The following is a 23952-nucleotide window of genomic DNA, read 5'->3' as shown; positions in this document are numbered from 1 at the left end:
AAAATAAATAAACAAATAAATAAATGAATAAATAAATAAATAAATAAATAATGGCTAAACAATAACTCAGTCCAGAAATGTAGTGTTTGACTTCAGAGACAATAAATTGACCAAACAGAATACCGAAACATAATCCCAACAGTTCCAACAGCAATGTAATGAGAAGCACATAATTATTTTTCAGCATACACCACACTCACTGTCCTTAATGGCAGGTAGACATATTTTTTCAAAGCTGTGATTGTTATGGTACTTCCATATAGAAAGTATGAATAAATAGTCCTCCATCATACGTCATATGATAAGGTAAAATCTTGTCCAAATGTGATCAAGACATTATAATTATTGAATATTGTTATTACATTACATTACATTACAGGCATTTAGCAGACGCTCTTATCCAGAGCGACTTACACAACTTTTTACATAGCACTTTACATTGTATCCATTTATACAGCTGGATATATACTGAAGCAATGCAGGTTAAGTACCTTGCTCAAGGGTACAACGGCAGTGTCCTTACCCGGGAATCGAACCTGCGACCTTTCGTTATAAATAAGTGTCTTTCTGTAAAATACATATATATGATGTGTGTTGTACAGTTTATCACTGAGCGACAGCCTCTTGGGTTTGAAAAAGGTTGTAACCCGTCAATCATTTTATTGGGATAGGAATGCTGCAGGGGCATGAGTGGTTATTTAGATATTTTAAAATCTGGGAACCCCTGTCTTACAGCTCTCAAGGTGTACTGGGTATAACTATTTTGAACGGTGCACTTAGCAATAGCATGCACAAGGGCGTTAGGGTTTGGCTGATCCAACTGGCTTAAATCTCAAGGGTTGTTGAGGGTTGTCAAAATTGAGCAAATAAGTAACAAGTAGTCATTCGAGCGTAGCGTACGCTACCTTTGCATGCACAAGAATACAGTATGCGCGTGGTGACGTATACAAGGTGGCGTCCTACGTTGAATGCGTATGTTTTGCTGCGGTAAACCTGTCTGGGGCATTACTGATGGTAACTGCCGTTGAACGCCAGGGTTTAGAGCGCACCAGACAAGCGTAGTGGGCCAATACCGCATAGCCACTGGAATAAAGCCGGTGGAGAGCAACGGGCATGGTAAGACAAAGTCGCGCAGCGCTCCTGACTCAGCGACGTCAGCTGCAATCCGCTAGTCTTTAAAAAATGCTTATGACACGTATTCATTTATTACGGAAAAATCAGCCTTTTCGATGGTCGGGTCCACAGACGACCGTGCTCGTGGTACAACACTTGCACAGTTGTTTGTGTTCTGCTAGCTAACGTTAGTAGCTAGGTACTACACGACCCGATAAAGATGGCGTACGCCAGCTGTAGCTGCTGCTATGGGCCCGTCCAATGTTTCAGCTGTGAAGTCGCCCGTGTAATTGTTTTTTTTTTTTGTTGTTGTTTTTCAACAAACCCTTCGCAGGGTAGAAAGCCCACAGGAGTACTTATGCTGATTCTCAAAATGACCAAGATGGTTTTAGGGATATGACACAATGTTAGCCTGCTATAGCTGAAGTCGTTTAGCGCTAGTGTAAGCAATATTAAGTTAGCTGGCTAGCTGACGTTCGACAGCTAGCAAAATAGCACGTCTATTTGCCGTCTTGGTTTTCTTTATAATCAACTTGCTAGCTAGCTTCCTGCCGGCATGCACGCTTTAAAAAAATAATTTAGCGACAATCTCAAATGAACAAGCTGTTTTACTAACCACGCCGCCAGTATTGTGTGTTTCTTTGCATCTGAACTTGGCACATATCTTGCTGGTTACCCTGCTATCTTGCTCGGTGTTGGTTTTGAAATCTGCAATTGGCAAACATTAGATATCAAATTAGCACTGTCAGCGCTAGGATGAGTGGAAACAATCACGCTGAATGCCAGCTAGCTGGTCCACACACCTAAGACCGGTGACATTAAAATTTTTGTTCTGCTGTGAGAAAATAAAATGGTATTCACACTGTAGATAGCTGTAGTCTTAATCGCGTTATTTGGTATTCAAAGCTGGGCAAGATATGACCAATTGCAAAAACTGCGTTGTAGCACCCGACGAGCTGGCATTGGGTGAGTTAGTCTACTGTAGTTTCTTTGGAGATAACTGACAGGTCAAAATTATCCACATGACCAACTAAGTGATAAGTTACCCAAGTGATAAGTTACCCACCAAGGTTGTTACTTTGCTAAGTTGCTGTGTTCGAAAACTTTGTATATGCTAGCTACAATGTATTCCTACTGTCAGTGTTTCTGCTGGCTTAACGCAAATATGACCAGGTGCATATGGCAATATCGCTCATCGGTTTATATGTATGTATTTATTTATATTTGTGTCGCTATAATGTTCTGGTGTTACTTAGCATTAAAAGTAACTTTCTGAAATTGAACACCACAATTACTGAAACAAACAATCAGTGTTTCTATTTCAGACAGAGACCCAACATTACTGAATTATACTTGCAAATCACTGCAAAACGAATCAATGCAAATTATTCAATACGTGTGATAGAAAATATCGTCATTCCACTTAAACTGTTGCTGAAGTCAAGCTTTGTGTGGACTTGCAAGAAGTGAAGTTGCAACGAACCTTCCGCATGTGGCCCTGCGTAACAGGTAGCCGACTGTCTGCGATTGTTTTGTCTGTCGCCCCACCCCCTCCCCGCCCCCCGCCGATATGATGATCTCTGCCTGTGACACCATCTGTGTTCTTATCAAAATAAATAACCGCGTGATGCGATGAGTTTTCTGCGTCATTGGATAACGTTAGTCGGTATTTCTTGTAACCTGTCATGTAACTGATAGTAATTCCATGGGCATCCCTGTGCGAAGCCGTGCTTAACACCGATTGATTCCTCCCAACATGTGTTGAGTTTAGGCTGGTCTGCCCGCCGGATTTGCTGATCTTGGCCTTCGTCCTGTGCCATCGATTCATGGGCGTTGTATCGACTTTCCCCGCATTTTTTTTTTGCAGTTTGCACTTGGTTTGGAGTACTGTGGCTGAGCCGTATCGCGTTTTGCTGAGTCTGCTACTTTATGTGCTCCTGTTACTAAAGGTGCTGCAGAAGTCAGGGGTCACCAAAGGTGGAGTTGAAGAATTTCGCTGAATTTATGTGGCAGTTAGTCTGTAGTTAGGATTTGACAGCCAAAGCCCTGTCTTGAAAGATGCACAGAAGAGGCAGTACAGACCCAGACAATGTTTTGGTCAGACACGCAAAACTTTTGGCATAGCTTTTTACTTGCTAGTGTCTTGATGAGGGAAGTCACTGCCCTTAAGTCAAATTCTTACTCTCTCTTTGCAAATGTGTAGAAAAATTTGTTTCCATTATTTTGGGCTAGGTTCATAAGGCAGAGAGATCGCTTGTGGGGATCTGCTGTAGTATGCCTAGGTGGGCTGAATGGGCTGGTCTCATCATAATTTATTCTTGATACCCTCAAAGCGCAAGCACTCACACTCACACATGCATGCACGCACACACACGCGCGCACACAGACACACACACACACACAAAGCTGCGTTTGTCGGTGTATTAGCTGGGACTGCACGTGACTGGTTGTTGGGTTTATTTCCCATTGTGGCTCTAAGCTCTGGTGTGTACGCTACAACTGCAGGCAGCTTCACATAGTTCAAGGATTTTCTGCCTGAACACTGTAGAGTGAGACACACACAACCCCAAGTCTGTCGCCCTGGTCTCTCTCTTTGTGGCCCCGGTTTCTCTCCCTGTGGCCCTGGTCTCTCTCTCTTTGTGGCCCCGGTCTGTCTCTTTGTGGCCCCGGTTTCTCTCTCTGTGGCCCTGGTCTTTTTCCCTGTGGCCCTGGTTTCTCTCTCTGTGGCCCTGGTCTTTTTCCCTGTGGCCCTGGTTTCTCTTTCTGTGGCCCCAGCCTCTCTCTCTGTGGCCCCGGTCCCTCTGTTTCTCCTTGAGTCTTATTCAGTTTCTCAGCCTAGTCAGCTCTCCGTGTTGCTGCATTGCACAGCTGTGGTCACTGAAGCTTAACGCACCTTTATTGCTTTTCAACCCACCCCCCCTCCAAACCAGCCAGTCCTTCTGCCTCAGAAGAGAACGACCCAAGTCTTCCTCCTTTCTCAGGTTGTGGTTGTTGACGGATCTAACAGCCCTGGGGATGAAGGTCAGCGTAACCGCGGGGGTTATTATCAGTGTTGGGGGGGTGGGGGGGGGGGGGTTGGCATTGGAGTAGGGGTTCATGTATCTCTCACCGGTTTTTAATTATTCAAATGTGAGGGATAAGTCCGCCAGAGAGCGGAGCTGGGTAGGGGTGCCCTGAGGGAACCCACCGGAACGCAGCACAGGGCAGAGCTTACCATGCGGCGTGGGGGGGTTAACTCTGGCTCCAGGCCCGTCTCCGCTTCCGTTCGGTACGCACAATGCCACCCCCCCCCCCCTTCCCCCCGCCCATGCGCTCCAGCCCCGGTGCAGGATTACCGGGCTGGCACCGGGGCCTCCGGCTCACTTTCCCAATTTGAGGAAATGAGGAGATTGTGCCGGTGTGGGGCAGCGGCGGGGGCGTGCGTGGAGAGTGTCATTTTCGCCCTCTCGCGCTCGGGAACGGGATACCCCGTGCGTGGGACCGTTTCCTAAAAGCACGCCAAGCTCTTCGTCCCATTACCCCCTGCCAAAACCAGACTCGCAGTGAGACTTTTAAAAATGACACATTCAGTGAACAGCAGTTTTTGCTATTTTGCATGCTTTGTGTTAGCATTGCTCTTGTTCCATAAGACCTGTCCTGTCGTGGGCTTCCATTAAGCGCTTTTGCAATGGACTGAAATTAAACCGCTTTGCTCCTGGATCAACAGGCATCTATAAGCTGTCCTCCAGGTGTAGATGTGTGAAAATCCATTGAAGGGGGACTTATTTACATGTTGTTGTCTTTTCTTTCCGTTCGTGTTCGAGGCAGCCATGTTTTTTTTAACGTGACCGCTAATGAGTCGTTTCCACTCAGAGTCCGAGCGCTCAGAAAATCTGGACCGTACTTGCCGTCCTCTATCCAGTTAATTTTCAAATGTAGTATTATCCGTGCTTGCCAAATCTACTTTATTCTGAGCTCGTTAAGCACTAGTGGTAAATTAAGATATAAAACGATGCTAATTGAATTGGCTAGCTGATCAAATTGAGTACCAAAATGTCGTATTTCTGGCGTAACCTTGAAGTCCTTTGTGCATTTTTTTTTGTATTCTGTGGTTCCGATGGTAACTCTCCCATAGAATGGGTGTGGGCATACGAAACGTGTAAGTGCGCCCGTTTCCCGTTTTGTCGTGCTTTTTGACTTCCTGTTTCCTCTTCCAGCTGAACCATGGGCCACGGCGTGGGCTGAGGATCCCGAAGGCTTTGTGAACCCGCCACCGTGAGTAAACGTCCCGCGTCGGGCTGCGCGGGGCGGGGGTCGCCCCCCCGCTGACCTCACGGGTCCGCCCGCCACCCCCCGCTGACCTCACGGGTCCGTCCGCTTCGGGGCGACGAGCTCGGGCCGTCCCGGCTCGGCCGGGGTCAGCTGCGCTGTCACACCCTCCCTCTGCGGGACAGCGGTTTGCAGCGTGTGGGAAGCGGACGGGGAAGCGGACGGGGAAACGGTGCTGACAGACCGGTAGATCCGGTCAGGGCGGGAAATAAAGACTGGCACACGGTGTTGCCAGTACACACGGTGTTGCCAGTACACACAGTGCTGCCAGTACACACAGTGCGGTGTTGTGCTTGTGTGCTGCCCAGTTAAGACTAAGCCAGTATTGTGCCAGTACACGCAGTACAGTACTGTAGCTTTACACACAGGACAGAAGTGTTTAGGCAGTACTGTAGCAGTATACACAGTGCATAAATGTTAAGGCAGTATTGTAGCAGTATACACTATACGGAAGTGTTAGGGCAGTACTGTTAGAGTATACTCAATGCAGAAGTGTTAAGGCAGTACTGTTGCAGTATACACTATACGGAAGTGTTAGGGCAGTACTGTTAGAGTATACTCAATGCAGAAGTGTTAAGGCAGTACTGTTGCAGTATACACTATACAGAAGTGTTAGGGCAGTACTGTTAGAGTATACTCAGTGCAGAAGTGTTAAGGCAGTACTGTTGCAGTATACACTATAACAGAAGTGTTAAGGCGGTACGGTGGCAGTTTGCCCAGCTCACAGTGCTTAGGTCAGAGGGTCTGGGCAGATTTCCCCGTCTCCAGTGAGCAGTAGGGCTTGCATGTGACACAGCACACTGTTTACTGTGGAATAACCCAGCAGGGAATCACAGCTGTTCAACTAGGAAGGGCTGGGGAGAGTGCACGTTCTGTTTGACCCTGCGGTAACTGTGTGTGTGTGTGTGTGTGTGTGTGTATCCGTGTGTGTGTGTGTGTGTGTGTGTGTGTGCGTGCATCCGTGTGTGTGTGTATGTTTTTCAGGCGGTCAGTGGGGTCTCTGACATGGCATCAGGCACATCACGAGCCGACGGTGGAAACAACCACGGAGGGAGGTCCCAGCTGCAGGCCGTCGGTGAGCGAACGCCCCGCTCAGCCCGCCAAATACGCCACCCGCCAAATACGCCACGCCCACTCACCGCTCTGTACCCAGGGGGAGACACATACGCACGCCCTGTACCGTTCACCTGCACACAGGGATCTCACACACACTTTTTTAAGAGTGCGGTCCCGAGAGAGAAGGGAGTGTGTTCCAGAGAGTGCCCTGTTCTGGGAGATCTGCTGTCCATCATTTCAACCCTAATTTGGCACACTTGATTCTACTCATTAGCAGCTCAGTGAGATCTCTAGCTGTTGAATGAGGTGTGCTTTTGTTAGGGTTGGAGTGAAAACCTGCTGGACGGTAGATCTCCAGGAACAGGGTTGGGAGCCACTGCTGTAAGCGATCGTGTTCCCGGATGAGGAGTGTCTCTGTGTGTGATTCTAACCTCACGTTTGTCCCTGGCGGACTCCTCCGCAGTGTCCTGTGCCAAACTGAAGAGGAAGAAGAACTGGTTTGGGACGGCGGTGTACGTGGAGCTGGGGGCCGATGGGGAGGCCTGCAGGACCGCCAAATCTCACAGCTCCTCCAACCCCAAATGGGACGAGCGCCTCACGCTGTAAGACCGTCCGAAAGCTGCCCCTTATACACTTACCAGGCCCTCTTCTCCTCATCACTTCCCTCTGCACCTTGCCTTGTTAAAACCCCTGTACAGGGGTGTCTCCTGTGGCGTAGCCCGTAGAGCGCTATCCACATGCTCATTGCGAGCCGCGACGTCGGCGGTTCGAGTCCGACCCCCGACCTTTGTCGCACGTCTCTCCCTCTCTCTCCCCCTAGTTCTTCCTGTCTCTCTACACGAATCTGTCAAATAAAGCTGAAAAAGCCCCCTAAAAAAACCCTGTACAGCTCACATTGAAGCACTTATCGGACCTTATTCCTTACTCAAGTGCACTACAGCAGGGCCCCATCTGGCAACTGAGCCCACAACATCAGAATTACAGGCCGATTTTCCTGACAGTTACACTGCCCGGGAAACAAAATGTCAGAGTAGAAAGTGAGGGGCCCAGTTTCTGTTAGATTTCAGACACCGTGTCCCGCTTTGCTCCCTCTGTCCCCCGCGGTAGTGACTCCACGTTTTCTCTGTCTTTGACAGGAATGTAACGCCGCACACCAAACTGGACTTCAAGGTGTGGAGCCACCACACGCTCAAGGCCGACGCCCTGCTGGGGAGGGCGTCTCTGGACCTGCGCCAGGTCCTGGAACTGCACGACCGCAAGCGTACGTCCCGCCCCGCCCCGCCCCGCCCCGCCCCGCGCCACCCGCTTCCTCTTTCCTGGAAAACGGGAACCGAACCGAGGCCTAACGGACGGGCGTGTGGGCCAATGCGACGGAACATCTGAATCACAAATGTGTCGTGAACACAGAGCGTTCTGGGCCATAGGCAATTTTTCGAACATGATACCAGTCACACACTGTTCATTAGCAGTAGTTAAAAGGCATTGCCCTTTCTGTCCAGTTTTGACTGTATTTAAAGTAGATTTTTAGCCTCACCATTCTCACCATTGTGCGTTGGTGATGTACATACTGTACTCCTGGTTCTGTTCTTCCCATTACGTAGAACAGGGATTCTGTAACAGGCTCTTGTATCTCCTGAGGTTCTGCTGTAATACCATCAGTTCTTTCAAGTGGGTGGGTTTTTTTTTTTTTTTTCCCCCCCCTCGCTTGGCCCTCAGGTCATTATGCGTGGGGGGTTAGGGGTGGTTGGGGGGGGGGGTGTTCTGGCTTTCTGCAGGCTGACAGCGTGCGGTTCTCTGCCTCCCCCACAGTGGAGAATGTGAAGGAGGTGCTCAAGCTGACCCTGGACAGTAAGAACGGGGCGCCCGTCAACACCGGGGAGCTGACCGTCTTCCTGGACGGGCTGACTGTGGAGCCGGCGTCGCTTAGCAACGGGACGGGCACCGGTGGCTCTGCCCCCGCCTCGACCAGTGAGTCTGCCCTCCGCCCCCTCCCTCCCTCCCTCCCTCCCCTTCCCTCTCTCCTCCTCTCCCTCCATGTATTTTTCTCTCTCCCTCTCTTTCTCTCTCTTTCCCCCCCGTTTGTCCCTCTCTCTCTCTCACTGTCTCTCTCTGTCTCTTCCTGCGTTCATGAGGGATGTCTGGGTTCCCATCCCTGAGGGGGGGGGGGTGTTTTTTCAAAAAAGGAAAGGGGGGGGGGGGGGGGGGGGGGGGGGGGGGGGTTTGCGACAGATGGACAGATAAACAGGTGCGCACTTCACCTGATTCAGACTGATAGCCCACACAGCTGATGTGATTGGAGAGGCAGCGAGGGAGGAATACATTTGAAGCGGAGACCAGATGAGGTGACTCCATTACGGAGATAAGGCCTGTGATCCTTTGGCTCTGTTCCCTCCGAGCCGAGCGGGGATCTGAGCTCTCAGCGCTACCGCTAACTCCGCCAGATCCCTCACGCCGCATCTGTAGCTGATGCGCGGTTTCAGGGGAATGTTGTAAATGTGTAAGGGTACAAATCACTGTGTTATCTTACAGCAAGACTGCCCAACCCTGTTCCTGGATATCGACCGTCCTGTAGGTTTTCACTCCAACCCTAAAAAAGTGCACCTCATTCAACAGCTAGAGATCTCACTGAGCTGCTAATTAGTTGGATCGGGTGTGCCAAATTAGAGTTGGAGTGAAAACTTACAGGAAGGCAGATCTCCAGGAACAGGGTTGGGCAGCCCCGTCTTAGAGCGTATGCTCACATTTATGTTGCTAATGTTGTATGCATTGCATTCTTCTTCAGTCCTAAATGAAAGTCCCGTATTGTAAGACCTGCAGGTCCTTTCACTGTCCCATGTGTGATAAGCATGTGACCGGGGCAGACTGACAGATGGACAGGTGAACAGACAGCAGGGTAGTGGAGAAGTTGCTATGGACACGCAATCCGCAATTGCCTCTCTCTACCCCCTCCAGAAGTACAGCAGAACGGAGAAGACGGCCACCAGAATGGGGAGGAGACCTCTTCCAGACCTCGGACTCGGTGAGCCCCCCCACCCCTCACCCCTCACCCCCCCCCCCCCCCACCTGTCCGCTCCCCTCTGTTTCCATGGAGACGGGAGACGGGCAGGTGGCTGGTGCAGGAGGGTGAATGTGAGCTCTGAATTCAGCCATCAGTTAACACTGGACACAGGAGCTGTGTTAATGATTACACACTGCTGCATAACAAGGGCATATGACTGCTGTCGTATAGTTATACTGCCTGCCAGTTTGCATACATGCACACAAACACGCACATACACAAGCATTCACACAAGGGCCCATTCACATAGGCCGATAGATACACATGAACATACATCCAGACACACAACCGCACATGTATGCATACAGACACACGCGTTTAGGCAAACAGATTCTTACGCACACACACACATTTAAACACATATAAACACATATAAACACACCTGTTCTCTCACATGTACACCTGCACACACACACACATCCCAGTGCCTTGTCTGTATTATCGCCCCTGGCAGCTTGCACGCTCTGCTGATCTGAAGCCAGTGCTTTTCAGGGCTTTGTCACATGACCGGTTACTGATTAACCGATTGGACCGCTCCTTGGCTGGGGCAGTGATGATTGATTACCAATCCCAGCCCCAGAGAAGATGTTTGTCTGAAATGCTAAAAGGAAATGATGGCTTTTTGGGTGCTGCCGTGTGACTGACCATGTGACCGTGCGGTCTCCCCCTCCCCTTCCCCCCCCCCACAGCTCTCTGAACGGAATCGACAGCGAGGGACCCTCCACCTCCTCTGTCCAGAGCGACTGCAGCTCCGTCCCCGTCGCCAACGGAAACGGCTCCTCCCCCGTGGCGTGCCGGCCGGCCAGCCCCCAGGGCACGCCCGCGAAGAGGCCGACTCAAGAGCCGGCCGCGAACGGAACCGGTGAGGCTAACGTCTAAACGCCCGAGCGCGAATCTTACCGACGCCCGTCCGCTAGAACCGTTTAAATTCCAGTACACGTTCACCTATGTTCACCCGGGCTAGAGTGGAGGGTTTGAGATTTAGGTTTACGGAACTTGCGAATGTCCGACCTGTACACAGTGAACGGGGAGACTCCCGGCCCTGCTGCGGAAGAGGTGCTGCCCTCTGCTGGCGACTCGCAGGAGAGCGACGAAACTCCCAGCAGCGCCCCGGGCCCCGCCCCTAACCCCGCCCCTAACCTCGCCTCGGACCGGCTGGCTCCCGACCCGCCCCGTGAGCCGTCCTCCTCCTCCACCCCCGCCCCCGCCGGCGCCGTGGACGCACCCCCAAACTCTTCTTCCTCCAGCCCCACCCCCGTCACCACGGTGACCTCCAGCTCGGAGGCCTATGGGGCCAGTGGCAGCAGCGGCGGTGCTCCGGAGGGGGGGAAGCCCAGGCAACAGACCCGGAGCAGCAACAGCACTGACGCCCTGCCCCCCGGGTGAGTGACAGCACTGACCTACTGAACCCGATAACTGACACTCTACAACACCTCATACACCAATCCAAATATATGAAAACAAATATGGATTGTTGCCAATATTGAGAGAAAAATTATTCCTTCATATGATGGTACATTTTGGTTTTTAGAAGACAAGGAGAAAGTGTTTGGTTTGATGATGAACGAGTCTGAAGGCCAGATTTGATTGGCTGATGGCCAGTGTTTGGTCCAGATCTGATTGGCTGCTGGCAGGTGTTTGTTCCTGATCTGATTGACTGATGTCCTTTGTTTGTTGCAGGTGGGAGCAGAGGAAAGACCTGCATGGCAGAACTTACTATGTTGATCACAACACCAGAACCACCACCTGGGAGAGGCCGCAACCCCTACCAACAGGGTGTGTGTGTGTGTGTGTGTGTGCGCGCGCGCTCGTGCATGCGTGTACATGGTATGTGTGTGCGTGTGTGTGTGTGCGCGTGCGTGCGTGTTTGTCTTGCTTTGCCCCTCCTCTCTCCTGTGATTGACAGCAGTGTGTGTTTCTGTATAGATGGGAGAGGCGTGTGGATGACAGAGGCAGAATCTACTACGTGGATCACAACACCAGGACCACCACCTGGCAGCGGCCCACCATGGAGTCGGTCCGAAACTTTGAGCAGTGGCAGTCCCAGCGGAGCCAGCTGCAGGGAGCTATGCACCAGTTCAACCAGAGATACCTCTACTCGGTAACAACACGCCTCAGCCAATCACACTGCAGCCACCGCTGAGTGCTGACCAATCACACTGGAGTCTCTACAGCTTGTCTCACTGCATTCACTGCTGAGAGCTGACTAATCATTCTGCTGTCTTTACAACCAATCACACGGCAGCCACTACTGAGCACTGACCAGTCACACTGCAGACCCTTCTGGGCAGTGACCAATTGCACTGCAATCTCTACAGCCAATCACACTTCTGTATCTACCAACCAGTGACCCTGCTGAATCTACCCACCAATCACACTGTAGTATTTTATTGCCAACCAATCACTCTAAAGGCTCTGTGCACCAGAGATGCCCTCTAAATTCTCACACTGAAGATTGAATCCAAGGCCCAGTCACATGACTGTCGCTAACTCTAACTCTAACTCTAACACCATTCCACCATGTCTCTCACATGGACTCACACTATGCTGTACTTCATCTGTAAAATAAGAACGCTACAGATTCCATCTGCCACACAGGTACCACAGCCCCAGAATGAGTCTTTATGATCCAATCACAGTGTAGTACTCAATCTGTCAATCACGCATCCTGGACTAAAGGCTCAAACTGTGGAACATCTGCTTGCCAGACAGACGCACCTGTCGTGTCTTTCAGTCAAAAAGCACTGTAACTCTCTACTGGATCGGTCTGGATGTATTAATGTTACCGGATGGAAGAGATGTTCAGGCACTGGGCCTTGTTGTGTCATTAGCGTGTCACTGGATGAAGCTGTTGACCATATTCTCTCCTGGGACAGGCTTCCATGATGTCTGCTGAAAATGACCCCCTGGGCCCCCTGCCCCCTGGCTGGGGTAAGTCTTTAGGATGGGATTCTCTTGTTCCCACCCATAGATACTGGAAGCTGGGATCACGTGTGTTTAAATTTGAACAGCCCTAGGTCCCTGTGTGTTTGATATTACTTATATATATATATATATATTACTTACTTTGATATTATACTTATATATATATCGTGCCTTACCGTCTAACAGCCCACACATAGCTATGCTTTTATCTGCTGTATTTTATTTCATTATATTTATCACTGCTGCTTGTTTCTCATTTGCTCTTTAATATTCTTAGTGTTTCATTTGTTCATTGTTTTAAATGCTTGCTCTGTGAAGCACTTCGTAACTTTTGTTTGGATAAGTACTTTATAAATAAGGATGTATTGTTATTATCATTATTATGAGAGTCTGACCACCCCCCCCTCCCCCAATGTTGCAGTGTGGTTTATAGGATAATGGGACTGGAAGGTTGAGTTCCTCTTGGGGAACTGGAGTAGATTAGCTGAGGAAGACTCTTATCCGTTAGTTGCTTTTATAAATGATCAATGTGCCCCTAACTGGATACATCCAAACCGTGAGATGTGTATGCAAGCCCGCTAAGCACATAGATACTTAAAATAACACCTCCGTGGTCAGTGTGTGGATGTTGAAATACGGGGTGGTGATTTACGCCACCGTGTGTGTGTGTGTGTGCCTGTGTTTGGCAGAACGACGTGTGGACTCCAACGATCGGGTGTATTTCGTCAACCACAACACCAAGACCACTCAGTGGGAAGACCCTCGCACACAAGGGTAAGGGACCCCCCCCCCCACTCACGCACTCTTTCTGGTGTCCTGCTCGCGCCACGGGCCCACGCCCCCTTGGTCAGTGCAGCTTTTGCGGATGTACTGCTTGTGTGTGTCAGAGGCCACGCCCCCTTGGTCAGTCTTGTTTACTCTTGCAGTGCCTGCGTTCAAAGGCCACGCCCCCGTAAACAGCGCTCCTTTTGCTGGTAAATAATTTGTGTATCGGAGACCACTCCCCCTGGTCCCTGTTTACTAGAACGTTCTCTGTGGCTTGTAGGCCACGCCCCCGTAGTCAGAGACCACGTCCCCTCGGCCCGTGTTTACCAGAACATTCCCTGTGGCTTGTAGGCCATGCCCCCTCATGGCAACATGACAGTGCTAGGTTATGGAGAAGGGTAGTGGCTCACAATGTCAGTTATGTGCCCCCCCCCCCCCCCCCCCCCCCCCACCCATGCTAAGGGTGTCCACTAAATCAGGGTGTCCTCTGCCCTGGTCACAGCGCCCCAGGGGGGCTGGTTTTTATTTTCGTCTCTAAATAAGCAACCAAGACGAGACGTGTGGCGCGGTCTGTGGGGTCAACGTGAGTCCCCCCCCCCCCCCCCCCCCGCCTTACAGTGTCCTGCTTCTGATGTCAGACTGCGTGTGTCTGGGAACGGTCCACTCTGTGCTGCTGTGTTTTTTCCCTGTCTTTGTGAATTGCTAGCACTGTCCTTATTGGGGGGTTCCCTCAGTTTTTAAAAACCCTTGAAAATATTTTTAAAATACCATCCTGGAAAGTCACACAAAAATCATGACAAGCGGTAAAATATTTGCCGTGTTTGTGTAGTGGTGGGGGAAGCGTTGTGGTTCGATATCTAGGCGGAAGTCTTTGGATTTTCTTTCGAGAGGTCATGATTCAGGTTGGGGTTAGCTGGTCCTGTTATCCGAGCTTTACTGTATAGCTGTCCTTAACAGTGCCTGACGGCTGTGCGTATCTCCAGGCTGCAGAATGAGGACCCGCTGCCCGAGGGCTGGGAGATTCGGTACACGCGCGAGGGGGTGCGATACTTCGTGGATCACAACACCCGGACGACCACCTTCAGCGACCCGCGCACCGGGAAGTCCTCCGTGTGAGTGGCCCGGGGAGGCGGGGAGTTTATTCAATCACGCTTCTATTTTTAAAAATGTATTTACCCTTTATTTGATTGGAACAGATACCCATGATTATAGATACGGTGTATAAAAGAGGAAGTGCATTGTACCTTAACATTAGCAACTTATGCTAATGTCCAATGCCCATCAGTTGAGCTTTTAAAACAACACGTGTGAAAGTCAGCATCACACAAACAACACACAAAATCAAATAAACCAGTGAGCTACCATGCAACCTCCATAACATCTCCTATTGGTGTAGCCCAGTCTTTCTATTAACATTAGGTGGGGGCACATTGGAATCCTGACTACAGGAAATGACCCTTAAATTTGGGTTATTATTAGAGTGCTGGCAACATTTTGTTCATGCTCATTTGCCACTTACATGTCTTAGTTTAATTTTGGGGTTGTTTCATATAGAATTCTTAAGATTTATTTTCTTCATTGATTAACAGAGGGGCATGATGGCATTTTATGATTTTTGAATGTATAAGCTTGGCATGGACGTCCATGTTTCTGAGTGCGCCTGTGCCAACTTTGTTAAATTTGATTTGTCTTTCAGCACCAAAGGTCCTCAGATAGCCTATGAACGTAGCTTCAGGTGGAAGCTAGCGCATTTCCGCTACTTATGCCAGGTGAGGGCTGTGCCTTCTGCTAATTGGCTATTGTGACTGAATATTTCAGTATTTGACTTATTGTCCCTCCCCCCCCCCCCAGTCGAATGCGTTGCCCAGCCATGTGAAGATCACTGTGTCTCGACAAACACTGTTTGAAGACTCCTTCCAGCAGGTAAGGACATTTCTCTGTCAATGTTCAATGTACTAATGAGTACCTGCTTACACACAAAATGTTTGCCATTTCCTAGCAGAACTGCTGATTTGCTGTGTGTGTTTCATTTTTTATTTTTTTTTGCTGTGCGTGCGTGTGTCCAGATCATGGCCCTGAAACCCTACGACCTGAGGAGGCGGCTGTATGTCATCTTCAGAGGGGAGGAGGGGCTGGACTACGGTGGCCTGGCGAGGTCAGTCATTAGGCCCTGTCTTAGCAAATCGTTTTTTCCCCATCTGTCCTCCCTGAGATTCTCACTGGTCCGTGAAAGTGCTGGAGTAGTTATGTAAATGGTTTGATAGCTCATGGTTTTTTATCATGGATGGTTGTTCATTTGTTGTTGATTTGTGCATTGTACAGAAAAACATTTTCTCTAGCTATTCTGCTGTGTTATGCTACATATGCCCTGTATAAAGGAAAACCAATTTTCCAAGTCAATTTTCACTTGGAAAAAGACACCTGTTTTTTTTTTTTTCAAAGAAAACTTATGAACTGGTCCAAAGTGTAAAGGTAGAATTTTCTATAAAAACAAAAACATTTCTGCTTTTTACTTCATTTTTTCCAGTAGCATCATTAATTTATTCATTTAATGAATGCAGGAGCTGAGTATCTGGTGTGGCTAAAGAGTCTTTGATACCCCCCCCCCCCCCCCCCCAGGGAGTGGTTCTTCCTGCTGTCCCACGAGGTGCTGAACCCGATGTACTGCCTGTTTGAGTATGCCGGCAAGAGCAACTACTGCCTGCAGATAAACCCCGCCTCCACCATCAACCCCGACCACCTCTCCTACTTCTGCTTCATTGGCCGCTTCATCGCCATGGCAAGTGACGTCACGCCGCCTGACACCTCACACATAAGGGGAGGGTAGGAAGAGCCAGGTCACGCTGTCTGACGGAGGCGGTCCTGACTAATGAGTGAACTGTTTGATGGCCGTAAATCGGATGCAAAAAAAAAACCTGGCTCACGTTCAGCACTTCATGTGAGGGTTTCATAATAAGCACATAATAATGATTTAAGACAAGGAAGTAAAATTTAAACCCTCCCCTTTTCCCATCTTTTCTCCTCCCATTCTTTCTCTCCCCCTCTCCTTCTTTCCCTTCCTCCCTTTCCCCCTTCCTCCCTCTCTTTTGCTCTCCTTCCCTCCCTCTCTCGCTCTCCCTCCTTCTTTCCCTCCCTCCCTCCATTTCTCCCTCCCCCAGGCGCTCTTTCATGGCAAGTTCATCGACACAGGCTTCTCCCTTCCCTTCTACAAGCGCATGCTCAACAAGAAGCTCACCATCAAAGACCTGGAGTCCATCGACCCCGAGTTCTACAACTCCCTCATCTGGATCAGGTACGGCCTGTGCGCTGGCGAGGGCTGACTGGAGAGCGTCTAGGTCGCGCTGAGCCCGGGCCGTGGAGGAAAATGGACTTCCTGCCGCTCTGCGGTGCACTTCCTGCCACTCTGCAGAGCACTTCCTGCTTTGCTCTGCAGTCTGTGGGCCTTTCAAGTTGCTGGTTTTATTTGTAGTCCTTTATTGCTTGCGCTACCTTTTTATGTATTTGCTGGCTTGAACCTCTCAAACAGGGAATGGAAGCATTTAGAAGACTCTTGCAGGCTGTTCCATTGGTTGCATTGGTTGTAGGATTACGTGTGTCTACATTTCACTTGGATTGTTAGCATTTAGCAGATGCTCTTATCCCGTGCGACGTTCACAGCTTTTATTAATGCACTCAGTGCTTTTATACAGCTGTGCACTGAAGCAGGTTAAGGTTAATTACCTTGTGCATTGATACAACAGCTGTCTCCTAGCTGGGAATCAGACCTGCAGCCTGTGAGTTACAGGCCCAGTTCCCTGACTGCTGTACTGTCCGTATTGTACAATAAAGCGCCCCTCCTTCCTCTGAATAGGTCCCTCCTCGCTCCTCTCTCCGCAGGGACAACAACATCGAGGAGTGCGGCCTGGAGATGTACTTCTCCGTAGACATGGAGATCCTGGGGAAGATCACGTCACATGACCTGAAGCCCGACGGAGCCAATGTGCTGGTGACGGAGGAGAACAAAGAGGAGTACATTGGGTAGGAGAGCTGCCTGTCACATTGGAGACCTGTCAATCACACGAGCAGACAGTTACTGTGTTGACTTGTATTCTTACTGTAATGGTACACAAAGTTCTATATTGTAATGTTAATAATACACATGGTTCTGTATTGTTGTAATGATACACGTGATTCTATTTTGTAACAGTAATGATGCACATGGCTCTATTTTGTTATGGTAATGACGCACACGGCTCTGTAGTGTTACTGTAATGCTGCACATGGCTTTATTTTGTTACATTAATGCTACACATAATTCTGTGTTGTTACGGTAATGACACACATGGCTCTGTAGTGTTACTGTAATGACACACAGCTCTGCAGTGTTACTGTAATGACACACAGCTCTGCAGTGTTACTGTAATAACACACAGCTCTGCAGTGTTACTGTAATAACACACACAGCTCTGCAGTGTTACTGTAATAACACACACAGCTCTGCAGTGTTACAGTAATGACACACACAGCTCTGTAATGTTACGGTAATGACACACACAGCTCTGTAATGTTACGGTAATGACACACAGCTCTGCAGTGTTACTGTAATAACACACACAGCTCTGCAGTGTTACAGTAATGACACACACAGCTCTGCAGTGTTACTGTAATGACACACACAGTTCTGTAATGTTACGGTAATGACACACACAGCTCTGCAGTGTTACTGTAGTGACACACAGCTCTGCAGTGTTACTGTAATAACACACACAGCTCTGTAGTGTTACTGTAACAACACACACAGCTCTGTAATGTTACTGTAATGACGCACACAGCTCTGCAGTGTTACTGTAATGACACACAGCTCTGCAGTGTTACTGTAATGACACACAGCTCTGCAGTGTTACTGTAATAACACACACAGCTCTGTAGTGTTACTGTAATGACACACAGCTCTGCAGTGTTACTGTAATAACACACACAGCTCTGCAGTGTTACAGTAATGACACACACGGTTCTGTAGTGTTACTGTAATGACACACGTCTCTGCAGTGTTACTGTAATGACACACAGCTCTGCAGTGTTACTGTAATGACACACAGCTCTGCAGTGTTACTGTAATAACACACAGCTCTGCAGTGTTACTGTAATAACACACACAGCTCTGCAGTGTTACTGTAATGACACACAGCTCTGCAGTGTTACTGTAATAACACACACAGCTCTGCAGTGTTACAGTAATGACACACACAGCTCTGTAATGTTACGGTAATGACACACACAGCTCTGTAATGTTACTGTAATGACACACAGCTCTGCAGTGTTACTGTAATAACACACACAGCTCTGCAGTGTTACAGTAATGACACACACAGCTCTGCAGTGTTACTGTAATGACACACACAGTTCTGTAATGTTACGGTAATGACACACACAGCTCTGCAGTGTTACTGTAGTGACACACAGCTCTGCAGTGTTACTGTAATAACACACACAGCTCTGTAGTGTTACTGTAACGACACACACAGCTCTGTAATGTTACTGTAATGATGCACACAGCTCTGCAGTGTTACTGTAATGACACACAGCTCTGCAGTGTTACTGTAATGACACACAGCTCTGCAGTGTTACTGTAATAACACACACAGCTCTGTAGTGTTACTGTAATGACACACAGCTCTGCAGTGTTACTGTAATAACACACACAGCTCTGCAGTGTTACAGTAATGACACACACGGTTCTGTAGTGTTACTGTAATGACACACGTCTCTGCAGTGTTACTGTAATGACACACAGCTCTGCAGTGTTACTGTAATGACACACACAGCTCTGCAGTGTTACAGTAATGACACACGTCTCTGCAGTGTTACTGTAATGACACACAGCTCTGCAGTGTTACTGTAATGACACACACAGCTCTGCAGTGTTACAGTAATGACACACACAGCTCTGCAGTGTTACAGTAATGACACACACAGCTCTGCAGTGTTACAGTAATAACACACACAGCTCTGCAGTGTTACAGTAATAACACACACAGCTCTGCAGTGTTACAGTAATGACACACACAGCTCTGTAGTGTTACAGTAATAACACACACAGCTCTGCAGTGTTACAGTAATAACACACACAGCTCTGCAGTGTTACTGTAATAACACACACAGCTCTGCAGTGTTACAGTAATAACACACACAGCTCTGCAGTGTTACAGTAATGACACACGTCTCTGCAGTGTTACTGTAATGACACACAGCTCTGCAGTGTTACTGTAATGACACACACAGCTCTGCAGTGTTACAGTAATGACACACACGGTTCTGCAGTGTTACAGTAATGACACACACGTGGCTCTATATTGTTACGGTAATGACACGCACAGCTCAGTATGTTACTGTAATGGCTGTTCCCCTGCGGCAGGCTGATGGCGGAGTGGCGGTTTTCGCGGGGGGTGGAGGAGCAGACCAAAGCTTTCCTGGACGGCTTTAATGAGGTGGTCCCTCTGCAGTGGCTGCAGTACTTCGATGAGAAGGAGCTGGAGGTGAGGCAGTGCTGGGGGAATGCTCACAGAGCTCCTACCTGGAGTGAGTCAGTCAGTCAGAGCCAGTCAGTTAGAGTCTGTCAGTCAGAGCCAGTCAATCAGAGTCGATCAGTCAGTCAGTCATAGTCAGTCAGTCAGTCAGAGCCAGTCTGTCTGAGTCGGGCTGTCAGTCAGTCAGTCAGTCATAGTCAGTCAGTCAGTGTCAGTCTGTCAGAGTCGGTTAGTCAGTCAGTCAGTCAGAGCCAGTCAGTTAGAGTCTGTCAGTCAGAGCCAGTCAGTTACAGTCTGTCAGTCAGAGCCAGTCGGTTAGTCAGTCAGTCAGTCAGAGTCGGTCAGTCAGAGTCAGTCAGCCTGTCAGAGTCAGTTAGTCAGTCAGTGTGCTGTATGCGTGTTTAGTCGTATTTTCAGTGTGATTCACCCGTGTGTGTTGTCCAGGTGATGCTCTGCGGGATGCTGGAGGTGGACCTGCAGGACTGGCAGAGGAACACGGTCTACCGGCACTACACGCGCAACAGCAAGCAGATCATCTGGTTCTGGCAGGTAGAGCCCCGCTCTCACCTGCTCTCCGCCGGCTAATTCCGGCCTCCCTGCGCGTCACCCAGGCAACCGCAGGCCGTCTGCTGCAGATGACTGCCGCCGGCCGCGATGCCGGAGGTGTAATGACGGCAATTTGGGCTTCCGTAGTCAAAGTGGCGCATTAGCGGTCATCAGCAGCGCCGAGTGCTGAGAGTGGAGCTCAGCGGGGCTTCCGTAGCACCTGTCGAGTGCGCGTGAGAGCGAGCGAGAGTGCGAGCGAGAGAGAGAGCGTTTCTGTGGGTGTCAGTACTGCAGCGTCTCTCTGTCGCCCCCTGCAGTTCGTGAAAGAGGTGGACAACGAGGTGCGTCTGCGGCTGATGCAGTTCGTCACAGGGACCTGCAGGCTGCCACTAGGGGGCTTCGCTGAGCTCATGGGTGAGTATGTACACACACACATACACACACACATTCCCGCACAAACACACGCCCCAGTCTGCCGTGGTGTGGTGGTGGTGCTGAGCACATGGGTGGGTTGAGGTGGAGGGCTGCGGTGTTTGTTGGTGTTTGATATGCTGCAGCACTTACTGTAAACAATTTAAACCATTGAATGGCTTCCCATTGCTAACAAATTTACATGAACTGATAGAGGCTATGAAAAAACAGTCAGTCACTTAATCATTGTCAGTCAGTCAGTCAGTCAGTCATTGTCAGTCAGTCAGTCATTCAGTCAGTCAGTCAGTCAGTCACTCAGTCATTGTCAGTCAGTCAGTCAGTCAGTCAGTCACTCAGTCATTGTCAGTCAGTCAGTCAGTCACTCAGTCATTGTCAGTCAGTGTTTGACATTAACACTTCCCTCCTCCTCACAGGCAGTAACGGGCCTCAGAAGTTCTGCATTGAGAAGGTGGGGAAGGACACCTGGCTTCCCCGCAGCCACACCTGGTGAGCCTGCGTTTCCACGACAACACGCCTTTCCTCTCTCTTCCCCTCTTCCCTCTCACCTTTCACTGTTCCGCCCGGCCGGCCTGTCAGCGTTTAACTGCGGCTCCGCCCTCTCTCTCTCTCTCTCTCTCTCTCTCCCCCTCCCTCCCTCTCTCTCTCTCCCCCTCTCTCTCTCCCTCCCTCTCTCTCTCTCTCTCCACAGCTTCAACAGGCTGGACCTCCCGCCCTATAAAAGCTACGAGCAGCTGAAGGAGAAGCTGCTCTTCGCCATCGAGGAAACGGAAGGGTTCGGCCAGGAGTAGCCCCCCCCCCCCCCCCCCCCCGCCATTCTGCCACTGTCTGAGAATAAGCTTCCCTCTGTCGCCCAGCCAACATAAAAAAAATACATAAAAATACGAGAAAAATTGCACAGATAATTAGATACTAATGTACATAAGCTATTTTGTCATTAAAAAAAAAAAAAAAATCTTATTTCTGAATATCATCTAGAAATTTACCTTGCGTCTCTTCCTCATAAATATGCAATGGAACATTTCAGCGTTTTCTCCTCTTTTAAAAGAGGAAGCCTATTAATAGTATTATTATAATTATTATTATTTTGTTCTTTTGGCTGGTTTTTAAAAGATGTATAAGAAGAAATGATTTTATAGTTTAACTATATCTATGGCTCTAGTTTTATAGAGCTTTTAAGGTGACTTAGCTGTTTTTTTTGGGAGGGGGGCTTGATTTGGACTGGGCCTGCCATCCATACTGCTACAAGCCCAGCTTGCCTGCAAAACTGTCCCGACATGGAGTCTGGACGTGGGTGTGGATCCCGGTGTGAAACCCCCCCCCCCCTTCCCCATGGCGTTTTGGGTTGCCGTCATCGGGAGCAGCCATCTTGAGGGGGCGGGGAGCGCCTCTACCTGTGACTGGCTTCGAATGAACCCTACACTGCTTACGCGGGAAACATTTTTTTTTGTTCTTCTTTTTTTTTTTTTCTTTATCCGTTCGCCTTTTGGCCCCGCCCCCGCGGCGCACGAGCGAGCGGCGCTCTGAGGGGGAGGAGGGGCGGGATCGGAAGCGTGGCGCAGAAGCGGCGTTCGGAGTCGGCACGGCAACGCGAGCACGACGAAGCAAGATGACTCTTTGTGTCGCCCCCCGGATGCGCGTCGGCGGTGTTTATGGGTTGGGAGGGACAGGCGGGGGTGTGAGGCTTCAAAACTTAACGACCCAAATTTGTCAAACAGAAGCAGCTGATGTCATATGCTGTGTCATAACATGCTGTTTGCTCCCTTGCATCCTATTCTTAAAACAGGTAATGCCCTGCTGTATGAAAACAGTTAAAATAAATTAAGGAAGAAAAGAAAAAAATTAAAAAATCAATAGCACATTTTTGAACTCTATTATATGAAGTGTACCTTAATAGGCCAGGGTGAATGGATATTGGTTCTTGTGGGTGAGATTGATCAAGAAAAGAGTGCAATTAAAGTGACTGAAAGGAAAACGGTCTCTGAACATTCATTTGTGTTCTGTAATTGTGTTGTTCTGACTCCCCGTGAACCCCTGTTCAGAAGGACGGTTCTGCTGATGCAGCCAGACAAGCGCCTTAGCCGCCCGCAGTCATTAAAAAGCTGTGTTAACGAGGCCTAGCCGACGGAGTCTCACCGGGGCTGGTTAGCGCGTTCCCCGACAAGAGAGAGCCGGCGTCTTGTTTTCTGGTGGGATCACAACAGCCAAGTCCTACGGGATCCGTTGCAGTCGCAGCAATTAAAAGCCTCTCCCGGATTATCACGTTGTTTCTCACCCCCCCCCCCCCCCCCCATTCATCCTCTATCCCACAATGCCTCTGTGCTGCAAATGAGCGCAGTGCTTCCACGAGCCCGGTTTGTGCCAAAGGTTATATTCGGGCATTAGCAGAGTTCATGCTATAATTAGGCTTTCATTTGCGCATGTTTCAGTTGATGATTTATTAATCCCCCCCCCCCCCCCCTCAAGCAATTAGCAGCGGTGCGTCACACTCGAGATCACTTTTTAAACGACGATGCGTACTGATCTTTCGCAGATCTTCGCTCGCGTTTGTGTTCTGACACCCGCTTCCTTTGAATGATTTAATTAGCAGAGATGGCTACCATTACGTGTGCGCGTACCTGTTTGTCTTTGGTTTCTCTGTGGAGCAGTCTCACTGCGGTGCTTTCCCGATGTTAAACTGTGTCTGGGTCACATCCTGCTCAAGTGTGACTAAATATTTTTCCCTCTTGATAATGACACCAGCTCTGAAAACCTCACAGCACCTTCCCGGAGTTTATGAACTATTCACTCCCCTTCCTAGATTTATAAATCTTTATCTTTTTTAGTTGTGTAAATTTATTCCAATTTTTTGATCATGATATGACCATACTCCACATGTACAGAGCCGCTTGTGTGTGTGTGTGCGCATTAGGAAACCTTCGGATGCAGTTCTCCTGGGTAAGCAGCTCCATTTTCAGTGTTCACTGAGTAAAACGGCACTCATACCCCCTGTGTCACTTCTTAGGCACATGACAGTCACTGTATGGAGAAGGAGGTTATCCCTCAGGAACTGTGAGTTGTGTGAATTGCAGCTTGAGTTTATGGCACAAACTCAATTTGAGAAAAAGAAAGGTCACGTCAATTATTTCAATTTAAATTAATTTGCAAAGAGGTTTCAACAGAGACACTGTCGCAAGGTCGCTTTACAGGAAAAATGAGTAATTTACGAAAGGGCTGAACCACTAAAAACCAAAAAAACATCCCCCA

The 23952-nt window shown here is 49.2% G+C and overlaps 1 protein-coding gene across 1 annotated transcript; it reads left to right on the top strand.

Annotated features, from left to right (window-relative positions):
* The first annotated feature begins 832 nt into the window (after nucleotides 1-832).
* LOC118234169 (NEDD4-like E3 ubiquitin-protein ligase WWP1) lies at nucleotides 833-22681 on the top strand. The gene is made up of 25 exons (XM_035430560.1): nucleotides 833-1116; nucleotides 5310-5367; nucleotides 6406-6496; nucleotides 6941-7079; nucleotides 7614-7738; nucleotides 8287-8445; nucleotides 9430-9496; nucleotides 10225-10397; nucleotides 10557-10917; nucleotides 11216-11311; nucleotides 11462-11636; nucleotides 12412-12466; nucleotides 13150-13234; nucleotides 14209-14337; nucleotides 14922-14994; nucleotides 15077-15148; nucleotides 15292-15380; nucleotides 15845-16004; nucleotides 16384-16517; nucleotides 17102-17242; nucleotides 19620-19740; nucleotides 20176-20280; nucleotides 20595-20691; nucleotides 21123-21195; nucleotides 21398-22681. Exons 3-25 carry the CDS (start codon nucleotides 6427-6429, stop codon nucleotides 21495-21497), a joined length of 2799 nt encoding a protein of 932 aa, XP_035286451.1. The 5' UTR covers nucleotides 833-1116; nucleotides 5310-5367; nucleotides 6406-6426; the 3' UTR covers nucleotides 21498-22681.
* The last annotated feature ends 1271 nt before the right edge of the window (nucleotides 22682-23952 follow it).

Source organism: Anguilla anguilla, chromosome 8 (assembly GCF_013347855.1).
Source record: "Anguilla anguilla isolate fAngAng1 chromosome 8, fAngAng1.pri, whole genome shotgun sequence".
Classification (NCBI taxonomy): Eukaryota; Metazoa; Chordata; class Actinopteri; order Anguilliformes; family Anguillidae; genus Anguilla; species Anguilla anguilla.
Note: the sequence above shows the minus strand (reverse complement) of the source record. Positions and strands in the feature narration are given on the sequence as shown.